At 40.7% G+C, this 19,514-nt stretch overlaps 2 protein-coding genes and 1 long non-coding RNA gene across 3 annotated transcripts; 2 read left to right on the top strand and 1 right to left on the bottom strand.

Moving 5' to 3' along the window:
• Positions 1 to 267: 267 nt before the first annotated feature.
• On the top strand, positions 268 to 2,421 carry LOC109908589 (homeobox protein Hox-A13a). Its single transcript, XM_020507256.2, has 2 exons — positions 268 to 1,026; positions 1,463 to 2,421. The coding sequence occupies exons 1-2, from the start codon at positions 357 to 359 to the stop codon at positions 1,708 to 1,710; spliced, it is 918 nt and encodes a 305-aa protein (XP_020362845.1). The 5' UTR covers positions 268 to 356; the 3' UTR covers positions 1,711 to 2,421.
• Positions 2,422 to 8,352: 5,931 nt separating this feature from the next.
• LOC109908518 (uncharacterized) lies at positions 8,353 to 15,394 on the bottom strand. The gene is made up of 2 exons (XR_004203548.1): positions 11,203 to 15,394; positions 8,353 to 8,784 (listed from the first exon to the last, which is right to left on the bottom strand). It is a non-coding gene; the product is annotated as an uncharacterized LOC109908518 (long non-coding RNA).
• Positions 14,702 to 17,604, top strand: LOC109907258 (homeobox protein Hox-A11a). The gene is made up of 2 exons (XM_020505133.2): positions 14,702 to 15,416; positions 16,260 to 17,604. Exons 1-2 carry the CDS (start codon positions 14,774 to 14,776, stop codon positions 16,490 to 16,492), a joined length of 876 nt encoding a protein of 291 aa, XP_020360722.1. The 5' UTR covers positions 14,702 to 14,773; the 3' UTR covers positions 16,493 to 17,604.
• The last annotated feature ends 1,910 nt before the right edge of the window (positions 17,605 to 19,514 follow it).

Genomic DNA, 19,514 nt, shown 5'->3' on the forward strand with positions numbered 1-19,514 from the left:
ATATATATAATATATATATAAGTATAGATATATAAATATAGATATAGATATTTATTTTTCTATTTACACACGAAACCCTCTCGTTTTGAGCGGCAAAAAGACAAGCCAAATCCCTTGATAGGTACGGTCATCTTACAAAGCCGCATTTTTTCTACATTTAATTATCCGCACTGGGAGATATTTATCGTCCTCTTTGCATAGCCTATCACGTGGCCCCTTCTTGGCCAATAGAGGCGCGACCTTGGTGCACCCGGGCGCGTCAGAGTCGCTTACTCTCTCGGAATCAGTATCTCCTTTTTTCAGCCTCTATGCTTTTTTAAAAAAGAGCCAGAAGCCTCAATGCTGGATGTCGTGCTATGACAACGTCACTGCTCTTCCGTCCTCGCTGGGTCGACCCGTCGGTGATGTTCCTCTACGACAACGGCGGCGGTTCCGATGAAGTGAGCAAGAACATGGACGCTGGCGGTGGTGGTTTTGCGGGAGGCAACTTTGCGGCAAACCAATGCAGGAACCTGATGGCGCACCCCGCGTCCCTCGCTCCGAGCACGGCATACTCGTCAAGCGACGTCCCAACCTCGGGAATGGGCGAGCCATCCAAGCAGTGCAGCCCTTGCTCGGCTGTGCAAAGCTCCTCCAGCGCGTCCCTGCCCTATGGATACTTCGGTAGCGGCTACTATCCGTGCAGAATGTCGCACCACAGTAGCATAAAGTCGTGCGGAACACAGCCCCCCTCTGCGTACGGGGAGAAGTACATGGACACATCCGCTTCGGGCGATGACTTCACCTCTAGGGCCAAGGAGTTCGCCTTCTATCCGAGCTATGCTTCGGTCCCATACCAGCCCGTACCCAGTTACCTGGACGTGCCAGTTGTACCAACTATGAGCGGGCCAGCAGAACACAGACACGAGCCCCTGCTGCCCATGGAGAGCTACCAGCCGTGGGCTCTAACTAACGGCTGGAACGGGCAGGTCTACTGCACCAAGGAGCAGCCTCAGCTCGGACACATGTGGAAATCCTCCATACCAGGTACAACATAGGTAGAGAGCCCTCAGGTTTTACGCAATAAACCAGAACAACTTTTCATTGTGTTTGTTTTTGCTTAATCCACAACAAAATGTTAGAGACGATACCTTTTCTGTAAAATAATATAACGCGTTTGTAAATTCGTTTTTGAGAATACAGTCTTAGAAAAAAGGGTTCCAAAAGGGTCATTCGGCTGTCCCCATAGGACAACCCTTTTTGGTTCCTGGATGAACCCCTTTGGGTTCCATGTATAACCTTCTGTGGAAAGGGTTCTACATGGAACCCAATGGGGTTCTATCGGGAACCAAAAACGGTTATTCGAAGGCTTCTCCTATAGGGACAGCCGAAGACCCCCTTTCTATTTTAGACGTAACCTTTTTTGTGTATGGTTTGTGAACGGCTTACTATATCCATTTCGCTTTCCGTTTTGCTCCACCAGACGCGGTGTCTCCTGTGGGAGGGGACCTGAGCTCCTTCCGACGTGGAAGAAAGAAGCGCGTGCCATACACCAAGGTGCAACTGAAGGAACTTGAGCGCGAGTACGCGGCCAATAAATTCATAACAAAGGACAAACGAAGGAGGATATCGGCCCAGACGAACCTGTCCGAGCGACAGGTCACTATCTGGTTTCAGAACAGACGCGTTAAGGAGAAGAAGGTGGTCGTCAAAGTGAAGAGTATCAGCTAGTTTTGACTGACATACAACAATGGGATGGGAATTGAACACACACACACACACAATATGCTATTCACGCCTTTTGATTGGAACAATTTAACCCTTATTTCCCACCGAACATGGTTCACAAATATACTCTGCCAAATGCGTGCCGAGACATTTATGGAACGAAAATGTAGAAAAACTCTGGACCTTCCATTTTCCTCCATTGTGTATTGTTTTCGGTGAATGGAGACCAAAGCAAGGAGAAAGTTAGGGACGTATAATTTTTGCAACTGGCATGCAGTAACCTCAGGAAAACAGACACTCTAACTTCACCGTGTGGAGAAAAAAAACATTTGGAAATCCCCAGGAAGTGACGGCCTTTAGGATTATAGCTTCCACGGTTAAATATTAATCCGTTCCATTACCCCTTCAACACTCCACTAAACACGTGCATCTTAATTTAAAGTTTAGCTTCTTCAAACGGTTCTCCTGCTCTCACTCATAACCAATCCAAGGTGCAATCCCGCTTGTAATGCATACATCATTTTCTGGGAAATGTGTGCCCATGTGAACCATATGTCTTTTATATTGTGTGTGTATTCATGTGGTTGTATATAAAGGTAAACTATACAGACAAAACTATAATATGTCAAGGCTATCTGTGTCTGTTAAATATGTCGGTGTAAAACTATTGACACAAAAATCTGTCCAATAAAATCCGGACATTGTTGAATCATATATATCCACGACCTCTGATTTGAACATCTGTCCAGTATATTACAGAGATGGTTTCGTTTTTGGTGTGACGTTTTGAATTGGTTGAAGATATTCTTAGATTCAGAAGCTGTGTGAGAGGCTCAATTGTCAGGCCTGTTTACCGTGTGTGAGGAACATGTCTGACCGGCGTATGATTTTATGCTTGAATGCGGAAGATCAGTGTTTGGCCAGACTGTGTAGAACTACTCTGGGCTCTATCCATTTCGACGTTAATTCCAGGTGTCGCCTGGGTGCGATGGTATTACGAAGTGTCTGAATCTACCTGTTGAGTGTATCGAAAATGTCTCACTCAAGCAAATAATGGAAGTGTTGTTGTGTGTATGTGGATTATTATAAGGCCTATATCGCCATCTAGTGATGAGATTGTCTCAAGCACTACAGGTGACTGTTAGTGGAGACACACTTGCATCTGAATAGGCCTAGTCTACTACGCTACTTCAAGTAGATTTACTACCACAATCTGATAATAATAATAACAACAACAACAACAACAATAATAATAATAGGCCTATAGGCTACATTTACACGATAACATTGTGGAAATATTTAGGAACAATATTTACACAAACATTAGCCTATTTGAAACGATACGCCTACCTGCTCCAACAACTCTTTGTTTGGCCTATAGTGTTTCCTGTAGACATCAGTTGTGTGTACGTTCAGTTATTTTCGATTCTTTATATTCACTTACATGGTCTTGTTATTTAATACACTCCCATAAGCATTCTTATCATCAAGTCGTAATAAGATGAGTAGAATCTTCAGTCGGATGCACGTTGCCTCAGCCACAGCTAAAATTACCACCACTGAGTCGGTCACAGATTTCAACTATTTAAAAGTTGCTTCCAGCGTCACAGAGGTATCACATTTGTGTTTTTGAAAATGAGTAGGCCAATGTGCTGCAGATAATAACCATGCGGAGTGTATTGTTGTTTTCGATTTCCTTGAGGTCTTGCAATTAGCTTTGGTTGTGAAATGTATTTTCAATCAGTTCTTCAATCATTTCGTCATCCCAAGAACAAAGCATGCATGAACATGTTTACCATTTTGGCATTTCTTAATCCCCAAATATATGACTGATCATATTTTGTTATAACTGGTGACCGTCTCGCTATCATGTCTGCTGATAATAACAGGACTACGATGTCAGTGAGGTAACCTGATGCGCAAGGCCATGAATGCTCTCACTTTTTAATTTTCATGGAAAACAACTAACATATAGATTTTGGTTCTTGGGCTAACTGTTGCAGTGTTGGCTGATTACATGCACATCTGTAGTATGTAATGTAGGCCTATAGCCCTTGAATGTGACATCGAGAGAAGAAATGGGCCTCTGCATTTTGATTCGCTGATGCTGCAGTATTCCACCCACCAGCCGTAGCAGTACAACTATTAGCCTATACGATTGTGAATAATAAGGGGTTTAAATTTATAATTTCTAAAATATCAATTTCTTAAATACTATTTTGACTTGCACCATGCTCTGGTGATTGATGAAGATCATCATTTCTAGCGTGTTGCCTACCACTTATGGTTATATTATTGTATTAGTGACATCATATCCGTTTTAGTCTCTGTGTACTAGGTTTAGGCCTGCATCATAAATGTATACTATTGCACAGCTCACTGGACAAAAACTGGTTAAATCGACGTTGTTTCCACGTCATTTCAACAAAAAATGTAAATGTGATGATGTTGAATCAACATGGAAAAATTATAGAATTTGAAAAAAGTCATCAACATAAAGAATTTCGTATTGTTGTCACCCAACTTTTAACCTGAATCCAATGACATAGTGAAATGTTTTGGTGATTTCACGTTGAATTCACGTTAGTTGATAACTTATTCAAAATGTAAATCATAACTAGACGTCGAAATGACGTCTGTGCCCAGTGGGAGACCATTCTGCAAATATAAAAAACAACGCAGACATGAAACTAGCAAAGCAAACAAACACATGGTGATTATAGAAGGGAAGGGGTTTACACTCACAGATGCCAATAGCTCCTTGTTGTTATCGTCGTGAATGCAGGCTATCCACATTTACTATGATCAAATAGAAAAAAATGAATCCTGCGGTCACTGAATTTAGCCAAAAAATATAAACACCTCGAAAAAAAGTGAATGAAAAATGTTTTTACAAGCTGTACTAAAATTTCACCCACGAATCACACTGTAGGCCTTCGCCAAGTGTGGCTACATATTTCAATTTCATTGAGGTAAGTTATGTTTGTTTTATGAATAAATATGCTGAGTGCAGGCTATGTCGCATTGCACATACAATGCGTTTAACGCATGAACCAGCAAAGTCAACCATGAAGCCTATACAGGAAAACATACCAACATATTCCATATTTTCGCCCTGTAAGAGGTTGTGCTATCCATATTTTCGCCCTGTAAGAGGTTGTGCTATCCATATTTTCGCCCTGTAAGAGGTTGTGCTATCCATATTTTCGCCCTGTAAGAGGTTGTGCTATCCATATTTTCGCCCTGTAAGAGGTTGTGCTATCCATATTTTCGCCCTGTAAGAGGTTGTGCTATCCATATTTTCGCCCTGTAAGAGGTTGTGCTATCCATATTTTCGCCCTGTAAGAGGTTGTGCTATCCATATTTTCGCCCTGTAAGAGGTTGTGCTATCCATATTTTCGCCCTGTAAGAGGTTGTGCTATCCATATTTTCGCCCTGTAAGAGGTTGTGCTATCCATATTTTCGCCCTGTAAGAGGTTGTGGTATCCATATTTTCGCCCTGTAAGAGGTTGTGCTATCCATATTTTCGCCCTGTAAGAGGTTGTGGTATCCATATTTTCGCCCTGTAAGAGGTTGTGCTATCCATATTTTCGCCCTGTAAGAGGTTGTGCTATCCATATTTTCGCCCTGTAAGAGGTTGTGCTATCCATATTTTGTAAAGATATTGATTTCATTGCTGCGGGAAAGTAGGCTTTAACAGAAAATGTATATTCTTAAAGAAAATTTACGATTTTAAGAAAATACTTCGTGTCATAGGGCGTAGTAGGGTATAGTGCATAGGGAAATAAAGACAGCGTAGCCTACTCTACACCTTATTCTTGTAAGCTACCTGTAGCCTTGTCTTTTGCTATTCTGAATCAGTGGACTCACACTTGTGGTGCATGGTATTTGCCTAGCCACCTCTCATTCGGAATCACACATACATTTGGATTAGAACCGTCTCGTCCTTATATTTTTGCTGGTTCGAAACGTTGTTTCTATGATTAACGATTTAACATCGTTGTAAATTTCATTTTCATAGTCTATAGGCCTAGTCAAGGCAATACTAATGGGTCATCACATCAAAATGGTATAACTTATGAACATATCTAACCCAAATGAGGCTATAAGCTTAAGGCCGCAAGTGCTCAAAAGAAATAGTTTAATTCTGTATTAGGCAAATAGTAATACATTAATAAAATATGGTTTATGGTTGAAAATAAATTAGGATTTTTAGTTAAGTAAAAAAAAATTTAATTGGTAACAAGCTATGTAATAATAACTGTTTAAACAATGATGAGCAAAACTTCAATTAATGTGTTGTCCAAAATTCATAAAGAATTATAATGTAAAAATATGCTAAATATATAAAGACATTTAACGTCTTAGTTTGTTAATTATTATTTATTAAACATGACACTATTCCTCTTTCTGACAAATTGAAGTCAGGATCAAGAACGCCTCAGCTGAGAGCACAGTCTGCGTGCGCTTAACACCGTTCAGACGCAAACACACGTGAACGTGCACACAACCCAGGGAGAGAAATATTCAAACTGTGGCAGGCGGACAGAGCAGAGCAGAGCTGGACTGGATTCCATATTTGACACACTCCCAGTGCTCACTGCATTGTTGGAGTTTTGCTGCCACCCAAAGGCAAAACTAGGAATGACAGCTTCTGCAAATACTCCATGGAGCAATTCAATTTGGAATTCCGTGTTGCGTAAAATGAATTAAATAGGTTGAGAGAGCTTCACATTACTCACTGTCTTGCTTGATTCACGCTTAGCGGCAAATGGGCAACGTGAAGTAAGAAGTACATGTTCGTCTGTAAATCTTTTTTGCTGCGTTATCAAATCAACCTGATGTGTTTACAGGCTATGTCATTTCACTATACATTTTCCATTTCATATCTGCACTAAAAATTGTTGCCTTCTTCCATGGAGTACGACTTTTTTATCCTTTTTAACAGCTGTTGGTGTCGAATCACACGAAACAAAAACACAAACATACCTTTTTGTAAGCTTTCAAACATGAATAATGAAATAGAAATCCACATGAATAGCCTATATGTAGGTCTATTGTATTAACCGAATAGTTTGTCTGGTGGAGGAGCAGCCTATACTCTCACACTGAGCCTCGCTCTCCAGTTTGTCAGGCGGGGAGATGAGTAAAGGCCGGGGCTAATGGTGTGCTCTTTACTTTGACCTTCACTGTCTACCTGGGTAATGGAGACTATGGCGAGGGCTGTAATCTTCAACTGGCTATAGCCGAGAGATACCGATAGCGTTTTCCATATGCCTAGCCTGCTTGCCAGAATAGCGCATACAGTTGTGTCTTAACCCGGTAGACAACGTGGGATACTCCGTTTTAAAAGCAGTCAACTTTAGGCTGGTAAACACCGTGGGATACCGGTGTTTTAACAACAGTTAAGCAGAGGATCTTGCCCGAGACTATGTTCAACACGCCTCTGTAGGCTGCACTCATGCCCTGGCCTATTCATTTACTCATTTGTGTAAGCGGTGGTATTTTATCCTCTGACGATATAAATCCGTAGGTTAATTCTCAATTTCCACGAGGATGATGATTTTGTAGTTCTCTCCAAAATTAACCTTGTGTGCGCGCAAATGAGTCTGGCTGTGTAGTCTATTCTTTAAATGAGGTCTTACTTACACACTTTGTTAGTCATTTGTGTCTTAATTACACGATGCTATTGTTCTCCACTTCGTATTGACGGAATACAGGTAGCCTATACATCCGTTTTCTTGGGCATTTTGCTTTGTTCTCGATGGAATTCTTTGTTATTTTGAACGGCAACACAGCTCATATAAACTAAAGAATAATCTGAGCATACGTATCATTATAGACACATGTGGTTCGTTTTCGTTTCATACCAATCCCTATATAATTTCTTCCCGTATTTATTTATACTCCGAACTCTAAAACATTATATTATTTTATGGTATAGCCTACTATACGCTAGTTTCATATTTAGTAGTCTAGTTGAACACACTGAGTTGTATGTTAGTTAGGCTAAATTCTCTGTTAATGTTCTAGCCTCAGATAATATCACGCAGAACATAGGCCTAAATCATACACACGCCATTTTTTTAAATGTTGTTACTCAGATATAGGGTGAATTTAGAATCGGAGAAAATTAGCGTATGTATGATTTAGGCTTGTTTGTAGGCCTATGTTCGGCGTGATATTTGTTTAAACTAGAATAATAACGGAGAATGTAGCCTAGCTAAAATACAGCTAAAATCAACTAGGCTACTAAACATGAAATTAAAAAAGGCTACAGTGGAGATAATTTAGCTTCTGATTGAGCTAAATGTCGATTTGACCCAAGGAACAGTGCACGCGTATGCATTGTTGTCACACCTCTATATGGGCAATTCATTTTACTATCACATGTTTTTTTTTCACTAGTGAATAATGTAATAGAATAATCACACGTGACGTCCATATGAGAAAATCAAGTTCAAACGCACGAGATGCGTCGACAAAAAGCAGGCCTGTTTTGTTGCTTCTGTCGCCGTCAGAGAAAAAATATTTGGATATACATAGGTTGCTGCTATTGGTGGGTCTACTTTACCCTATTTTAGACTACATGCCCAAAACTGCTGTGAATCTTATAGAAGGCTTTAAAATGGAGAGAAAAATACGCAGTTTTGTTTCACAATTTATTAAGCAATAGCCATTGCAACATTATGTACATAGGCTAAGCCAAAGGTCCATGGCGACAATTTTTAAAATGTAGCTTTTGCCTTGTGAAGTTATTTGCTCGCCAATTCTGAGCTAAATCCACATGATTATAACCCATATTCCAACACAAGTTTAGTTCGGTTCTTGCGGTTGTCCACTCTCCATCGCTGATGTCATTTTACTCGTTTTGTGGTACTCTGTCCTTGAGAGTTAAATGAGAGACTGATATCAGTCGTTTCCCTTGAATTGATCCAAGAGATGGTACGGCTAAAGCCACGTCCTCCCATTGACCATGGAGTTGAATCGTGTTCCCACTAGTCGGGGTTTGTCCTTGTGTGGTCCCTCCTCTGTCCCTCTGTCGTCGCCATCGCCCTCTCCCAACATTTCTGTGACCTGTGGATAAATCAACAGTTCTTTACTGATTTAAATAAAGTTCACGCCTCCTGGTATCTTCGTGTTTGTTAATTCGTATTGACGTACATGCCAGGGCTTTTTGATCAAGTTTCATATGAATATATCTGTGTAGTAGTAATCGCCCTCCTTGACGCCCTCTTCGCTTATATTCATAGACTTGATAACGGCCTACAACTCAACAGCCAATATGGGATATAAGTTTTAAAAAACACCTATATATTTTTTTATAATTTGGGCGAGATAATCGTAAACTACATTTTAGTTCTACTTTTTACGAATCAAAGGAAGCACGTGTTTGTATGGAAATCCAGAGCCGTCACGTTAATGGTAAAGGCGTTGTGTTTTGTGTTGAGGCTGTGCGTAATTGAGTTGCGCCTATGCACAAAATACAGAAAGGTCGAATACTGTTCATTAACTGTTAAGTTTCAAGTTTTAATGTCACGTGCACAAGTACAGTGAAATGCCTTTCTTGCAAACTCTAAACCTTTTATCAATATCAATATAGCACTAAAATAACATAACGTAGAACAAAAACACACGATCAATACAAATAAGAAATAAGAAGAACACGATAAAGTACTTTCTACAGGGTCAATTCCAATACCATATTTACAATGTGCAGGGATACTGCAGTGGTAGAGGTAGATATGTAGGCAGGCCTATAGGGGTAAGGCATCAGGGTATACCATAAACAGAGTAGCAGCAGCGTATATTATGATTTTATTTCTGCACTTTTTCTATGCACACTCACGGGACTCTACTCACTCACGGGACTCTACTCACTCACGGGACTCTACTCACTCACGCACACTGACACTCCACACACACATAATATGCTCACACATTTATACTGACTCTACACGGAGATATTCTGGGTTGGGTTTAGAATGAATGTTATTGTAACGTGAGAATGGGTTGATGAGATAGATACATTATGCATATAGCCCCATTGGAGTAGCGTATTCGATGTTTACTTTAAACATGTAAACAATCATTCAACTGCCATTGCTGAAGATGTATAGGACATCACCAACGTTTTTTCTTTGAAAACAGTAGACTTCACGCCTAATGCAAAGGTCAATTTGAGTAGCATGCGACATTTTGTTTCCCATTCATCGACTCTAAGCTGAACAAATAAACGGTACACAAAACATGGTACACACCACGAAACATGGTACACACCACGAAACATGGTACACGCCACAAATAAATGGTATACACCACTTTATGAATAGTACAATCGCACTTTGACCAGCAACAAAAGTGAATGATTGTCAACCTCTAACTTGATATTGTTGTGTAGGCTATCAACAATCCCTGGGCTTTAGTAGTACGTTTAAATATAATTGAACAACAGAGACAGAAACAGTGGAAAATGTAGGGACATTTTAAAGACATATCCCCGGACAGTAAAGATTGAATTGTTTCATCATGTAAAACGATTTATGCCATGTGTGCCATATTTGTCAAAGGAAACGACAACCAATACTGCAAAAGTACCTAATATTGACTCAGATATGTCTAAAGTTAGCGTTTGGTCTTTCTCTTTAATAATGCTTACTCTGGCAGTCCTTTCGCCTTCATTACCATCAGTGGGACTATATAAATCCCTATTCATATCCCTTTGTTGAGAACAGATCTAGTGAAGTGAATATTTTACTGTGCGTAAAGTGCATTGTTTAATGTAGCAAATGGAGAAGACTATAATCAATGTGCTCTTGATCATTACAATTCTCTGAAGTAATATCAAGTTTGCAACTAATCTCAGTGTAAACTTACTGGTGTCTAGGGTTCTACTGAAAACTACACCAAAACATCTGCTATTCCAAAGTCTAGGACGCAGTCCACGCAAGTTAAGTTCATTTTTAGACCTCACTTCACACATGCAGACGTCGATCGGTCTGGTAACCTAAAGCCACCTTCTTCTTTCCTTAACTCACAGAGTTGCTGCCAGGAGCTGAAAATGCATTTGTACTCAGGGAAACTTCATCCGGGGCATACCGTGCCCTTAAATGGCGTCTGCAGTCCTTACTTTAAGGGCCTACCCCGTGGGCGGTGACCCTCTCCCTCCCCCGAACTTGAAGTCGACCGCACAGACAAAGCTATGGCGTGGGGGGCTTTTACGCAGAAATGCCGTCTCGTTTTTTGGCCACCGAAGAAAAGCCACAATAACTAAAGAGGGATGTCTTAGGGTCGACATGAATCAAGTGTGTTATGAAGCGTCTTCCTCGAACATAAAAACTGTTTACATGAAATGTTGAAACTTAAATGTATATCTATTGCTTGTTTCTAACTTTAGCTAACTATTTAAAAAATCTGGGTCAGTATAGACAAATTGTTTACATTGACAAAAAAGTGTTTGCAGCTCATTTCAATTTTGATAAGTTAGAATCTTACCTGTTTAGGTTTAGAATGTCTGTTTTTTTATATGTCGCTGCACGGCTTTGCCTCCTGAGTCCGTTGTAGGTGGCAACTTCCTATCACGCCTGGTCGGTTTGATGGTGTCTGGCGGGGAAGGAAAAATAGGAGCTAAGGCACTATAAAAACTCAGGTCTGTGCAGAGCAGCCACTGGTTTTCCTGGGCACCCTGTGCTCAATTACGGCTTAGCACAAGTCGTAGAATGTGTCTGGTTTGACGAAGAGGCGGAGCGTGTGGTCGCGAAGGCATTGTGTTTGTTTGTGTCTCCACAATTATTTAACGTGACGATGCATGGACGGATAACCAGGGATATTCTAATGCTTCTCTTTTTTGGAGGGGAAGAGGGGTTTAGCTCATACGTACCGTTTCTTTGTACATGTTATGCTTTCGAAGTCGTATTACATTAGGCCTACATGTGTCATGTTGGCGCGTCCTGAAGCTCCGTGTGTGTGGAGGGAAAGGCAGAGTAGATTTGGGTAAAGCGCTGCGGGACAAGGAGAGAGTCCCCGCGGTCCTAATCCGTCCTCTGGTTGCTCGTTCACAGAACATTGGAGTCAGATTCCACAGTCTCACAAGGCACACAGCACACCGCTGTGGTCCTTTACACTGTTGTTGTGCTTTGGAAATTAACGCATAACACGCAAGGAGACTGATATCTTAGCTATCCTGTAGTCAAGACAAGAGAATAATGCTATACTCTTAGCATTGTAATGAAAAGGTATCATCAAACAACACACTCCAAAAGGATACATCGAGATAGATATTGTTTTTTATTTCAAGGCAACATCTTAATTGTATAATATACTTTATTGGGTTGTTAATGATTCATATGCCTATGTGTTTTCATTCTATTTAATGGTTGCGAAATGGGTAGGCCTACAACACTCGTGAGGAACATGCAGTTTATTGTATTTTGTGTAATTATGAGATAGAGCGTTGGCCTTTTTTTAATGTTTAAGCATTAACCTTTTTTGACTAGTGTTCCACCTTTGGTTAGATTGTCTATACATCACGTGTTAATGATGAAATAAGTGTTTACCCAACATGGTCTTCAGAACGAATAATGGTTTCGAAAATAAATATTGCCCATAGGCCTACGGATTCCATGAAAATTGTTTAAACGTTTCTCGGGAAATTGGGTTTAAACGAGGATAATATCTGGAGAAATCATTCAAAACAAAAAGTTGATTCAAAATCAATGTATTCCACAATAGTGACAGTTGTAGGGTGTTGACGTTCTCACCAAGAATTCGAATATTGTCTGGACTATTTTCTGGACCGCTGAAGGGGGCTCAGTCGGCAAAAACAAAATTGTATTGTATTTCACAATGTCTTGTAGATCATAGAGGCATGCTTATTTACTCAATGCATAGAAATATCTGTGCGTGAAACGGGAAGTTACGCATTGTGCGATCTGTGCGTATTAATATTCTTAGCCTTACTTATAGGCGGTGAGAGCAATATCCGTATAGGCCTATCATTCACAAGTTGTGGAGTTCAAGCTAAAAACAATCTAATTGTGTAGTAGAAGCCTAATTGTGTAACCTAACTAGTAATTAACTATAATTTGTATAATATGTATGATTCAACAAACGTCCATTTCCAATTAGGCATTTCCAATTTTCCAAATATTCAGACAGACACCCACAATCGCACATTTCTCTCTATCTATTTACATACTTCCTGTGGTCCAATATGAAGTAAGCCTACTGATCCAGTGGCTCCTTGGTTATTGCTGTCGTAAACAATATTGTGCAATATTGGCAACTTTTTAAATACCGTTTAGAAAACGTCCGTCTTTTTTTAGGTGGCAAAAGTGAGATGATCTACGGGTTTGGATTATTCTAAAAGCCAAGCGTCGATATGAGCTATGTCTGTTGTTGTTGTATGCGTGCTGCATGGCCTAAAATGTCTGTTTGGTAGCCGCGTCGTCGACACCTGACTGGAGACATGGCCAAACATCAAGGGTTACTTCAACATGACCCTGATTGACAAATGTTGCCGTGAAGCCACACGGTCCTGATATAATATTGTAAAGTATGAGCACACACCTGTGACAAACATCAAACATAACATGAAAATAATATTTGCGTTGTTCTTTTTGCAACTGGTGCGCAGGTAGCCTAGTGGTTAGAGCGTTTGGCCAATAACCGAAAGGTTGCTGTATCAAATCCCGGAGCTGACAAGGTAAAATGATATTGTTCTACCCCTGAACCCACTGTTCCCCGGTAGGCCGTCATTGTAAATAAGAATGTGTTCTTAACTGACTTGCCTAGTAAAAACAATCATATTCAGCAGTATTAGAAAAAGTGCAATTCATGAGCGATCAGTGATTATCTGTACACTACAATACTCACTGGGCACAGATGTCAGATCAACGCGCGATTTACATTTGGTTGAGTTGTCAACGTGAATTCAACGCGTAATGAACATAAACAATTCACCATGTCATTGGATTTAGGTTAAAAGTTGGTTGAAAAAAAAATCGAAATGCCCTTACCTTGATGACTTTTGGCAAATCCAATTACTTTTCCACGTCATCACATATTTTTTGGGGGTTGAAATGATGTGGAAAAAACTTTGATTCAACCAGTTTTGCTCAGTGGGTATACACAACAAAACACTATGTCAACTACAATGTTAGCTGTAGGCCAGCCCGCAGGTCCCACTGGTCGTTTTAAACATTCAGGAGCGTTACTGTCGCTGGGACAAAGGATTGTTTGGCACTATTACTTTATGCCCTGGTGCCCTGTGTCATCTCCCTGAGGGGAGTAGCTCAAACTCCTGGTAAAGAGGATGTCTGTGGTCCATCAGTACATTTCGGGCTTTTGTGAGGGCTCTTATATTATAAATGACCTCCAGACCTATTGATTGAAATGCTCGTCCTTTGGTCAAGTCCAGAGGATACAGATATTACACGTGTTGGCACGCCTCAAATGCATAAGGTTTTTACCAAAGACGACATCAAACCCTCAGGAATACCATAAAGCTTACAAGACGCATGGATTCAACGAGCACCCCCAGATTAAATGTCGAAATGGACATAGCATCTTTAAAATTGATATTGAATCAGGTTAATCCTTCGATAGCAATATGTCACTTCTCTACATTTTAACAACCAATGAAATTATATTTTTTTCTCTGACTTGCAGCATATAAGGGAATTAATTTTAGACCGACATAGCGATAAACCACCAATGTCAAGCTTCAGGACAACTTGCAGTCTGTCCCACACTCACACTCAGTCACTGAATAACTCCTCGTGCTCGCGCACGCGCGTTCACGCTGACTCACACATACACTCACACACCCTCTCTCATTGCGCACACACACACGCTCTCATACACGCGAAAGCTGTCAATTTCTGCCGCTGGTCACGTGACCCACGCCTCCCTGGAATGGATGGAGATTGCTCTCCACGTCAGCCTACGTCTAAAAATTTCTGCCTCGCGGACCTGCTTCAAAGAGGCAAGAGCCAGGGCGCTCCAGAGCCATGTAAAGGGCGGCTCTAGAGGCATGACCCACATAGAGTAGTAGAGTGAAGGAGTGATGGATTTTGACGAGCGGGTCCCCGTCGGTTCGAACATGTATTTGCCCAGTTGCACCTACTACGTCTCGGCGGGGGCAGACTTCTCCGGTCTACCCTCGTTTTTGTCCCAGACCCCGTCTACTCGGCCCATGACATACTCGTACTCCTCTAACCTGCCTCAGGTCCAGCCGGTGAGAGAGGTGACGTTCAGGGACTATGCCGCCATTGACGCGTCCGGTAAATGGTCACACCGGGGGAACCTGCCCCAGTGTTACCCCACCACGGAGGACATGGTACATCGGGACTGTATGTCCTCGCAGCCCACCATGGGGGAAATGTTTGCCAAGAACAACCCTACCGCCGCTGCTGCGTATCACCACCACTCCGGCGCGGGCTGTGCAGTGTCCAATTTCTACGGGAACGTTGGCAGAAATGGGGTGCTGCCCCAAGCATTCGACCAGTTTTTCGACACAGCGTACGCTAACGCCTTAGAAACTCCGTCGTCTAACGACTACTCAGGGGACAAAACGGCCACCAAGCAGACAAGCTCCGCCGCAGAACACGCGCCATCGTGCCGGGAAACGGAGGGGAAGGAGCCGCGCGAAGATACCAGCAGCCCGGAGTCCTCTTCCGGCAACAATGAGGAGAAATCGAGCAGCAGCAGTACGTATTAAGTCAGCACCCTGGTTATGAGAGAAAGTTTGCAATCTAGCGCGCTGCAGTTAAATTTTTATATGCTGTTTTATAAGCGTATAAGGTTTATATAGGGCCTGTAGATTTCCCCCAACAAAACTTTGTTATAAACTACAGGATCACGTGCTTTGAATTGAAATTGGCTGTGAAAGACATCAGGGCTAGTGATTTTTCTAAACATTCCCTAAAGTATAAAACAAGCACGTAGTTATGACTGTGAATTTTAAGGTAGCCCTAACACTCCTGGTCGAACATTCATCTTTTGAATCATAAATGTAGCCTAATTTCACGGGTTTCTTGGCGTTAAAATAGCACTCCCGTGTAATGAGGGTGGTTCCTCTGGTTTAGGGGTTAGCACATTGGAGCTCGTGTCCTAAAGCATTCAGTCAGACTGTTTTACACTAGTATGATGTTATTTCCTAACGTGAGAAATCATGACGCTGATCAAATATCATATATTGATGTGTTATTACTGCTTATATTATTTAAAATTTTATTTAATTTTGTCTATACATACATATGCATGCTTACATGCATGCTGCAAACTGTCAATGATCATGTATTAGTGTACATTCCTATCCAGAACACTGCATATGCTATTTCATGGTTTCATATTCTAATTTAAATCACTGCATAATTAAGCTGTAGAAATTAAAGTTAATGGCAATATTTTATTTGGATTGATTTGGCCAATGCGTAATTATAGTCTACCTAAAAGCCTATATAACCTTGCCTATAAATCCTATAACATAGTCATGGATGATTTGAGATATTTAGATTTTTTTATATGACCGACATTTTCTTCTCTTCTAGATGGACAGAGGACTCGTAAAAAAAGATGTCCTTATACAAAATATCAGATCCGAGAACTGGAGAGGGAGTTCTTCTTCAGTGTGTATATCAACAAAGAGAAGAGACTGCAGCTCTCTCGTATGCTGAACCTCACCGACCGCCAAGTCAAAATCTGGTTTCAGAACCGAAGAATGAAGGAAAAGAAATTAAACAGAGACAGATTACAGTATTACACCACGAACCCGCTGCTTTAGGAGTGACTTGTCATATGCGTTTACAGACTTATTGACTCGCTGTGGTCTCTTTCCCCTGACATATGTGTCAGCAACAACAACACAACAACAGCAATGGCTGTAGCTGCAACACGATGCTCAACTGTTAATTTCAAGTTCGTGGACAGGCAACATAATCTCTCCTGATTTCAAACCGTTTGAGAATGAGCATGATTTAACTGACACACTGACGGCATTTTGGCCATCAGACTTAAAAAAAAAAAAAATCTGCGGATGTTGTCCTCACCAAGACTATGTTCTCTTTCTTGTGTATCCTAATATTATTGTGACACAGAGTCGCCTTCATTTTCTTCTCACAAGGCGGAGAGCCTTATCAGTCTAAATTTTCGGTTTTTAAGATCGTACAAGTGGTGACGTGGTAGGTTTCCTGTGACAGTGAATATGTGATGTTGTGCATTTAATAATGGGGGCTAGGACTTTGGTGTGACCAAATAATGAGACTTGGGAGGGTGAGATTGTAAAGTGTCTTTTTTTGTAAGGTTATCTATTTTGTAGCCACTAATTTCCTAAAGAATACCAACTGCAAAGCTCTATCAGTAAAATTATGGGGATTCGCTGTTACATTTTGTTGACTCCAAACCCTCTACCATTGTAATAGTTTCAAAACAATATATGTAATCTGGTTGTTTATATTTTGTGTACTTGATTACCACACCCAATTTGGCTTTGAATTTGATGTTAATGCACGGAAAACCCACAATGAGAAGAATGTTAACCCCATACAGACAGAACCAGATATAAGCTTGTTTAACCTCATTGCTGTAGCAGCCTATAGTCGAATTGTTGCCTTGCGACATGCGTGTAGATAGTACAGGTAACGGACAAGGCCGCAGTTTTTTGATACCCAGATTGAGAAAATATGCATCCAGGTTTTGTTCAAATAGGGCGAAATATTTTTTCCATTATTCACAGGTCTTCATGTTTTTCATTGAATTAACATGAATGTTAAATGCGTTTTGAATATACTGTCAGGGACATAATATTGTATCAAACTGCTTGTTATGTCCGACACATTCTGTATTATCCTATATTTCCAAATTAAAAATGAAAATATTATTGAAGGAATGTACAAATGTGACTGGTTATTGTACTCAGACTCGAACCTGTTTTGAAAGCTGTTATTTCCCGAACACTTTACCTTCGCATAGGCCTTCTACGTACAACTCAAAACATTTTACGCACAAAAATAAGACAAGAAAATATAATTTTGAATTGTTCAACCTGTTTTGTTAATTAATAATTGATAGATTAAACATCCTACATTTGGTAAGTATGTTTAAGAGTAATTTACTCGAATTTGAAACCTTATTCGTGTGAACTATATTTATGTGAGAGATTTATTGATTAATAACATTATTTCTTCAAGCTACTAAGATGACTTATTTATCGTAAACGTTGATATGCACATACATGTTAGGCTACTAATTAGTTAGATTTATATTTCTTATTTGTGTGACGTTGTATTTTCTAATGGCTTTTGCTCATTGCAATTTTATAGGCTGACATGCATGCTTCCCACTATAGTCAAAAACTGGTTGAATCAACGTTGTTTCCACGTCATTTCAACCAATACAATCAATGTGATTACTTTGAATCAACGTGGAAAACGGATTGGATTTGCAAAAAGTCACCCAAATTTTAAAGTAAATCCAATGACTGGGAAATTGTTGGTTGACTTTATGCTGAATTCACGTTTGTTGACAACTCAACCAAATTTAAATCAAAACTAGACGAACTGATGTATGTGCCCAGTGGGTTATCGCTCAATGGAGTTCATTCATTGGCTTTGAACTTTGAATATTTTTGTCTCAGTTACCCACAAAGCTGTGGTAAACAAGCCTAATACAGTCTCCATATGCATCTAATTTTCATTCACCTGCTTGTGACTTGTCTCTCACAGATAAGATTAAAACCACCCCTTCTTCCACAACAACCTCCTAAGTGAGAACCGCCATATTTGCTGTTATTATCACTCTGTTTATGAGTGCCAGCCGCAGCGCAATGGCGTTCATATATGACAGTCAAATGGGCCATTAACGCAGGGAGAGAGAGGCTGAAGTTTATGGTTGCCTCTCTCCGCCATAGTCCGGCCTAGCCTTGCCAGGCTCATCCTTTATGGCGCGCTGGAATTCCGTCCCTAATTACTAGACATCCTCCCCGTTGCCGCAGCAACGCGACCATAAAACCTGTCTGAGAGTCTGGAGCATTTGTACAATTGGAGTGCAGTGCAATAAACCGTCTGAGACCCAAGGTTATTCACTCTCTTACCAAGGAGACGAGAGCGACGATTGAGGAGAGGACGGATAAGAAAAGCCTCTGCTCACTGGCTGCTTCGACTTCATTTGAGAGTGCATTTCCCCCATTGCAGGTTGTCCTTCTTGGATCAGAGTAGTGGCCATGGCCTGGTACTCATTCGCAGACGCTTCCTCCTGCCACCGGGCGGCGCTGTTGAGATCAAAGTCATTGCCGTGGATCTTTTCATCTGCAAGAAGAACCCAGCGTAATAAACCTTCAAGATTCTCGAGGGAAACTTGAAATGCAGGTAAATTCTCGAACAAAGCCCTTGCATAGCTTCATATTCTGTGAGATAACTGGCTTATCCTGTAAGTCGATTCTTTGAATAGTTTTATTATGCCCTGCTGTATTTAAATATTTATTTAATTTAGCTGTTTTGATCATTACGTTTCACAAGTCAATATGGTGGTCAGTATTAGAGAATGATTGGCAGTAGAATTGTTGAGGGCCTAGGTAAGATATGAAATGTAGTAACCTAATAATGCAACACATCTGTGCGATGCTGTGTGCTCTGCTAATTGTGTTGGACTTGTATATTTTATATGTAGGCTATGAGCAAGGCCCAAAATATCTTGCAAAATCTATGCCCAAAATATCCAGCACACAGGCCTAATTTAAGATATCGAGGCTATTTACAGGCTGAAAGTATTCTTTCCCAATCAGGGACAGATGTAATTAATGTCTTATC

The sequence above is a fragment of the Oncorhynchus kisutch genome, linkage group LG17, assembly GCF_002021735.2.
Source record: "Oncorhynchus kisutch isolate 150728-3 linkage group LG17, Okis_V2, whole genome shotgun sequence".
In the NCBI taxonomy this organism is placed as follows: Eukaryota; Metazoa; Chordata; class Actinopteri; order Salmoniformes; family Salmonidae; genus Oncorhynchus; species Oncorhynchus kisutch.